This window comes from Portunus trituberculatus, chromosome 2 (genome assembly GCF_017591435.1).
Source record: "Portunus trituberculatus isolate SZX2019 chromosome 2, ASM1759143v1, whole genome shotgun sequence".
NCBI lineage: Eukaryota > Metazoa > Arthropoda > Malacostraca > Decapoda > Portunidae > Portunus > Portunus trituberculatus.
Window position 1 is genome coordinate 4,949,907 of NC_059256.1, and position 7,500 is coordinate 4,957,406.

Below are 7,500 nucleotides of genomic sequence, written 5' to 3' on the forward strand. Positions count from 1 at the left end.
AATAGATAATACTTGAAGAGGTCACAGTTTAAGATAAGGTTTATTAGTAAGGTCTTAAATATGCCTATCAGTCATGGCTGCCAACCTGACCGAGTCTACAAAGATAAAATAGATATAGAAATGACAAATAAAAGTAAAGAATAAGAGATAGAAAAATAAAAATAGGAATAAAATAACATGAGAAACTAAAATAATCGCTTAGATATATAGTAAAGATAAACGGATATAAATAAAATGAGTAAATAGATAAATAGACGAAAAAACTAACAAATGAAAACGAACAAACGTAAATAGAGAAATAATAAAACAAATTAAATATAAGAAATTAGATAAAAATAAAGAAATGACGCAAATGGCTGAGAGCAGATAAGAGAGAGAGCGCTCGGAAAGGTTGGCAGTCCTGCTGTGTTTACGTGATAGCTATGGTAAAGAATTCTCAGTAAGTATCGATTTTATCCAATTTTCTACCTTAATTACTATGAGTTAAGGGGCGACATTGCACCTGAATAAGCCTAAATGACCCCTGAGTAAGTAGGCAACCTTAAAATGTCCCTAAATGTTGAGAAATGTGGGAAAAAATGCAAAAATGTGAAGGTGTGTACCCAACATGGCGCAATGTACTCCGGCATTTGTGGATTACTGGCATTTATATTTCAGGATTTCTACTTGAGGCATTGACATTGAAGGGACCACACTCACTCTAGATAAGCGTGAATTATCCCTCTACAAATGTCTGCCCTTGAAATGTCCCTAAATTGTAAGGGAAGAGGGAAAAATGCAATAAATATGAAGCTTCCCTGTTTGGCCTTCAGTGACTCAGCCTCTTATCAATCACTCATTGTATTGTCACACACACGCACTCACTCACACTCACTCACTCTCACTCACTCTCTAACTTAACCTAACAAGTAAAAAGCCATCTCTCTCTCCCTCTCACTCACTCTCTAACTTAACCCAACAAGTAAAAAGCCATCTATCTCCCTCTCACTCTCACTCCCACTCCCTGTCGCTGGTTCGTGGTGGTGGTGGTGGTGGTCATTGCTGCCAGCGATGGAAATATTTTTTCCTTTTTTTCAAGATCTTGAAAAATTAAGCCCTAACCTTGAAAGCTTGAAAAAATAGTCTTATTCCCTTAAATCTTGAAAAATCTACGTCGACTGTGTAAAAGTCGAACAAAAGGAGAGAGAGAGAGAGAGAGAGAGAGAGAGAGAGAGAGAGAGAGAGGGTGGGGGGGAGGGCTCAGCTGACGTCCTGACGCGTACAATACACGTCACGCAGGATCGCAGACGCAGTAATCATTATTGATGTCCCACGTGGAAACAGTGAAGGTGAGTGTGCCATTGGAGGTGTAGTGGTGAGCAGTGTGAGTCCTGTATAGCTGAGCAGAGTGGGAAAAGTTTGCCACAGTGAACAGTGAACAGTGAACAGTGAATGTGGTGTACGTGGAAGTACAATGGTTGTTATGGAGCTGCCGTGAACAACAAACTGTTCTCCTTGTACTTGGTGCATTCATGTTCTTCACGGAGTGGTCACTGAGTAGTGTCTGCAAGAAAGGTTTTCATTGATTCACCGCTTGTTTGCAATGTATGATAAGCGTTTTGCATTGTGTGGTGAAGCAGCGATGTGGTGCACAGTTGTGCCCTTCACGTGTTTGCTGTTTTGATCTAAATATGAAGATTGAATAGATAATGTTGCATTATGGTCCACCTTCAAGAAAGAATACTGATCTTCAAACATTTCAAAGACATCTTGAAAGATTTCTTCCCTACCACTGGCACCACTGGTGGACCAGTGGTGGTGGTGCACTGAATGTGGGACAGTTGTCTGGCGTGTGTCACCACCACTGCCTCACCACACACACACAGCCTGGGGTGTGGTGTGTGGCTGGCCAAACACACTTCACAATTAACACAGCAGTGCAAAGCTTTCACCATTTCAATGATAAAGACAATTTTTTTTTTTTTTTTTTTTTCTCTCCCAAAATCTTTCCCTCCCAGACCCCCTTGTTGACCCTGTGGGGGAGCTGTGCCCCCTGTTTGCTGGCCAAACCCTGACCTAACATTGATTGAAAGTATAAACAAAATGCAGCGCAGCTTTAGCAGTGTTGGTGAGCAGTGACACAGCTGCTGTGTGGTGACAGGCCAACAGTCACCACTAGCTGTGTTGTAAAGCTTGAAAAGTGTGTTGTGTGTGCTTGCTGTGTGTGTAAAGCTGAAGATATGTGTCAAAGCTTGAAAGGTGTGTTGTGAGTACCTGTGATGTGTGTGAAGCTTGGTGCTGTCACCACAAATGTAGAGCCAAGCTTTTGTGTGGCCTGTGTGGTGAGCTTATTAACACAGCTTGATTCATAGTGTGTGTGTGTGTGTGTGTGTGTGTGTGTGTGTGTGTGTGTGTGTGTGAACAACACACACACACACACACACACACACACACACACACACACACACACACACACCCGGTAGCTCAGTGGTTAGAGCGGTGGCTTCACAAGCCAGATGACCGGGTTCGATTCCCGGCCGGGTGGAGATATTTGGGTGTGTCTCCTTTGACGTGTAGCCCCTGTTCACTGTTCAGTGTTCACCTAGCAGTGTTCACTGTTCACTGTTCACCTAGCAGTGTTCACTGTTCACTGTTCACCTAGCAGTGTTCACTGTTCACTGTTCACTGTTCACTGTTCACCTAGCAGTGTTCAGTGTTCAGTGTTCACCTAGCAGTGAGTAGGTACGGGATGTAAATCGAGGAGTTGTGACCTTGTTGTCCCGGTGTGTGGTGTGTGCCTGGTCTCAGGCCTAGCCCAAGATCGGAAATAATGAGCTCTGAGCTCGTTCTGTAGGGTAACGTCTGGCTGTCTCGTCAGAGACTGCAGCAGATCAAACAGTGAACACCATGTAGTGTAGTGGTTAGCAAGCTTGACTCACAACCAAGAGGGCCCAGGTTCGAGTCCCAGGAAGCGGTGAGGCAAATGGGTGCAGCTCTTAATGTGTAGGGTGTGTTGAGGCAGCAGTAAATAGGTACAGGGTGTAACTGGAGGGTGTGTGTTGTGGTGTGTTAATGTGTTTTACAGAAGGGGTTAAACACTCTCTCTCTCTCTCTCTCTCTCTCTCTCTCTCTCTCTCTCTCTCTCTCTCTCTCTCTCTCCTCCTCTCCCTCACCCCCAAAACACCACTCTCACTCACTCACTCACTCTCTCTCTCTTTTTCAGGTAACCACAATGACTACCACCCCCACCCCCCTCTCCATCACCACCAGCACCACCACCACCGCCACCACCCAGAGAGAGATGGATGAAGTCAGCATTGCCTCTGACTTCAGCATTATTCCAGAGAGCATGGTGAGAGAGAGAGAGAGAGAGAGAGAGAGAGAGAGAGAGAGAGAGAGAGAGAGAGAGAGAGAGAGAGAGAGAGAGAGAGCGAGAGAGAGAGAGAGAGAGAGAGAGAGAGAGAGAGAGAGAGAGAGAGAGAGAGAGAGAGAGAGAGAGAGAGAGAGAGAGAGAGAGAGAGAGAGAGAGAGAGAGAGAGAGAGAGAGAGAGAGAGAGAGAGAGAGAGAGAGAGAGAGAGAGAGAGAGAGAGAGAGAGAGAGAGAGAGAGAGAGAGAGAGAGAGAGAGAGAGAGAGAGAGAGAGAGAGAGAGAGAGAGAGAGAGAGAGAGAGAGAGAGAGAGAGAGAGAGAGAGAGAGAGCAAGCAAGCGAGAGAGCCGAGAGAGAGAGAGCGAGTGAACGAGAAACGACTTTTAACAACCACCACCACCACCACCACCACCACCACCCCCCACAGGTCGAGATAGAGGGAGCGGCAGGGGGGGGCCACTGTCCAACCCGCACTGTGTCGACTGGGAGTTTCCTTCACTCAGAGGATCTCCAGCCCTCACTGTCCGCCCTGGAGACACACGCCAAGGTGAGGAGGAGGAGGAGGAGGAGGAGGAGGAGGAGGAGGTAGTGGTGGTGTTTAGAAGGAAGAGGAAGAGTTTAGCTTAGAGAAGGAGGAGGAGGAGGAGGTTAGAGAAGAGAGGAAGAGGAAGAGAAAAAACTGGAGGAGGAGGAGGAGGAGGAGGAGGAGGAGGAGGTTAGGTTAGGTTAGAGGAGAAGGAGGAAGAATAGGGTTTTCAGAGGAGGAGGAGGAGGAGGAGGAAAAATAGGAAAAGGAGGAGGAGGAGGAGGAGGAGATAAGAAGAAGAAAAGAAGAAGAAGAGGAGGAAGAGGAGGAGAAGGAGGAGGAGGAGGAGGAGGAAGACAGGAACACATCATAATAATAATAATAAGAAGAAGAAGAAGAAGAGGAGGAGGAAGAGGAGCAGGAAGAGGAAGAGGAGAAGAAGAAGAAGAAGAAGAAGAAGAAGAAGAAGGAGGAGGAAGAGGAAGAGGACAATTTAAATCTAAAAAATCAACTTTAAAAAAAAATAATAATAATAATAATAAGAAGAAGAAGAAGAGGAGGAGGAGGAGGAGGAGGAGGAGGAGGAGGAGGAGGAAGAGGAGGAGGAGGAGCTAACCCACACAACCACTCCACAGGTAAGCTTCTCGAACATCCACCCAACGTACTGCAGTGACACAGACGTAGCAGTGACCTACAGTTTGACCCCTGCCGTGATCCCGAGGTCGTCTGACAGAGTAGGCCTATATAGGGTAGGCTTCACCTCCCCCCAGGAGTACCTAAGCTACCAGTGGGCCCCAGCACCCCCCCAGGACCTCCAGCCTGGCCTTGCTCCCTCTCTAACTGTGGTTTTTAGAGGTTAGTGTGAGAGAGAGAGAGAGAGAAAGTGTGTGTGTGTGTGTGTACTCAAAACAACACAAACACCCTAAAACACACCAAAACACACCCAAAACACCCTAAAAACACACCAAAAACACCTCAAAACACACCAAAACATATCCAAAACACCCCAAAACACTCAAAACACACCAAAACACCTCAAAACACCTCAAACACTCAAACACACACCCCAAACACACCAAAACACCTCAAAACACACCAAAACACACCAAAAACACCAAAACACCACAAAACACTTCAAAACACACAAAACACACCAAAACACACAAAAAACACACTCAAACACCCAAAAACACTCAAACACACTCAAACACACAAAACACTCAAACACACCAAACACACAAAACACACCAAAAACACCACACACTCAAAACACATCTAAACACACCAAACACACTCAAAACACAAACACTCAAACACTCTCTCTCTCTCTCTCTCTCTCTCTCTCTCTCTCTCTCTCTCTCTCTCTCTCTCTCTCTCTCTCTCTCTCTCTCTCTCTACAGCTCCCAGTTTGCCCAAAGAAATTGATGAATTCTACCAGTTTTGCTACGTGACTCATGAAGGGCAGATAGCGGGGGTCAGCGCCCCCTTCCAGCTGGTAGGGGTGAGTGCGGCAAGCGATGTGTGCGGTGTTGAGGAGGACGGCATGGTGGTGGTGCGTTCTGGCGAGAGTGTTTTGCACCAGAGAATTAATGAGGTAGGTTTTTGGTGTGTTTTGAGGTGTTTTGGTGTTTTTGGGGTGTTTTGTGTGTTTATGGGGTGTGAATGAGTGTTTTGGGGTGTTTTGAGGTGTTTTGTGTGTTTTTTGGGATGTTTTGGTGTTTTGGTGTGTTTTGAGGTGTTATGGGGTGTTTTGGGGTGTTTTGTGTGTTTTGGGGTGTTTTGGTGTGTGTAAGTGAGTTTTGGGGTGTTTTGGTGTTTTGGTGTGTTGTTGGGGTGTTTTGAGGTGTTTTGGAGTGTTTTGGGTGTGTAAGCAAGTTTTGGGATGTTTTGGTGTGTTTTGTGTGTTTTGGTGTTTTGGGGTGTTTTGTGGTGTTTTGGGTGTGTAAGCAAGTTTTGGGGTGTTTTGTGTGTTTGTGTGTTTTGGGTGTGTAAGTGAGTTTTGGTGTGTTTGTGGTGTTTGGGTGTTTTGGTGTGTTTGGGTGTGAAAGTGTTTTGTGGTGTTTGGGTGTGTTTTGGGGTGTTTTGGTGTGTTTGGGGTGTTTTGGTGTGTGTGATGTTTTGGGTGTTTTTGGGGTGTGAAAGTGTGTTTTTGGGGTGTTTTTGGGGTATTTTGGTGTGTTTTTGTGGTGTTTTGTGGTGTTTAAGTCTGTTTGGTGATGTGTGTGTGTGTGTGTGTGTGTGTTTTCATTGTGTGTAAACAAAAGTAAATTAATCTCTCTCTCTCTCTCTCTCTCTCTCTCTCTCTCTCTCTCTCTCTCTCTCTCTCTCTCTCTCTCTCTCTCTCTCTCTCTCAGCTGGTGGTGATGAAGGACAAGCTGGTGGGAGAGTGTGAGGTGGTGAGAGGAGAGAGAGAGGAGATGAGTAAACAGCTGGAGGAGAAGACACAGCAGCTCAACATGTGTCAACACCACCTGCAGGTAAGACGGTGTTAGGAACGGTGTTAGGAGTGGTGTTAGGAACGGTGTTAGTACTGACATCACTCCTAACACCATTAGTAATATCCTTTTTTAACACCATTCTTAACAATATCCCAAACACTGTTCCTAACACCATTACTAACACCATTCCTAACATCTCTAACATCATTCCTAACACCATTCCTAACACCATTAGCAATATCCTTTTTTAACACCATTCCTAACAACATCCCAAACACTGTTACTAACACCATTCCTAACACCATTAGCAATACCCTTTTTTAACACCATTCCTAACATCTCTAACATCATTCCTAACACCGTTCCTAACACCCCCAAGGCCATCGAGGTGAAGATGAAGAGGGTGACAGCAGAGACTAACACCATTCCTAGCAACATCTCTAACACCCTTCCTAACACCGTTCCTAACACCATTCCTAACACCGTTCCTAACACCCCCAAGGCCATCGAGGTGAAGATGAAGAGGGTGACAGCAGAGACTAACACCATTCCTAACAACATCTCTAACACCATTCCTAACACCCTTCCTAACACCATTCCTAATACCGTTCCTAACACCCCCAAGGCCATCAAGGTGAAGATGAAGAGGGTGACAGCAGAGACTAACACCCTTCCTAACACCGTTCCTAACAACATTCCTAACATCTCTAACACCCTTCCTAACACCATTCCTAACACCGTTCCTAACACCCCCAAGGCCATCGAGGTGAAGATGAAGAGGGTGACAGCAGAGACTAACACCCTTCCTAACACCGTTCCTAACAACATTCCTAACATCTCTAACACCCTTCCTAACACCATTCCTAACACCGTTCCTAACACCGTTCCTAACACCGTTCCTAACACCCCCAAGGCCATCGAAGTGAAGATGAAGAGGGTGACGGCAGAGAAGTGTGAGCTGATGGGCCGCGTGGGACAGGTGGTGGAGGACAAGGGCCATCTGGAGGACCGCTTGAAGACACTGGACCGATCCATCACTGCCGAGAGGACCAGGGCGGACACGGTGAGAGAGAGAGAGAGAGAGAGAGAGAGAGAGAGAGAGAGAGAGAGAGAGAGAGGTACTTAGAAGGGTGTTTGAAAATGTGTGTGTGTGAGAGAGAGAGAGAGAGAGAGAGAGAGAGAGAGAGAG

The 7,500-nt window shown here is 46.0% G+C and overlaps 1 protein-coding gene across 5 annotated transcripts in view; it reads left to right on the forward strand.

Moving 5' to 3' along the window:
* Positions 1 to 369: 369 nt before the first annotated feature.
* LOC123503289 (tax1-binding protein 1 homolog) overlaps positions 370 to 7,500 on the forward strand; it is a 29,391-nt gene continuing 22,260 nt past the window's right edge. For 3 of the 5 annotated variants that reach the window (XR_006674396.1, XR_006674389.1, XM_045252940.1), the window contains exons 1-7: positions 1,216 to 1,328; positions 3,203 to 3,331; positions 3,775 to 3,894; positions 4,509 to 4,728; positions 5,274 to 5,467; positions 6,228 to 6,350; positions 7,225 to 7,374. Coding sequence is in view for 3 of the 5 variants with exons in the window: in XM_045252940.1 (XP_045108875.1) it covers positions 1,305 to 1,328; positions 3,203 to 3,331; positions 3,775 to 3,894; positions 4,509 to 4,728; positions 5,274 to 5,467; positions 6,228 to 6,350; positions 7,225 to 7,374 (960 nt within the window). In the remaining 2 variants the exon portion in view is untranslated. Of the gene's footprint in view, positions 440 to 1,215; positions 1,329 to 1,535; positions 1,555 to 3,202; positions 3,332 to 3,774; positions 3,895 to 4,508; positions 4,729 to 5,273; positions 5,468 to 6,227; positions 6,351 to 7,224; positions 7,375 to 7,500 lie in introns of those variants that run through there. The other 2 variants (XM_045252951.1, XM_045252960.1) reach the window with 2 other exon arrangements.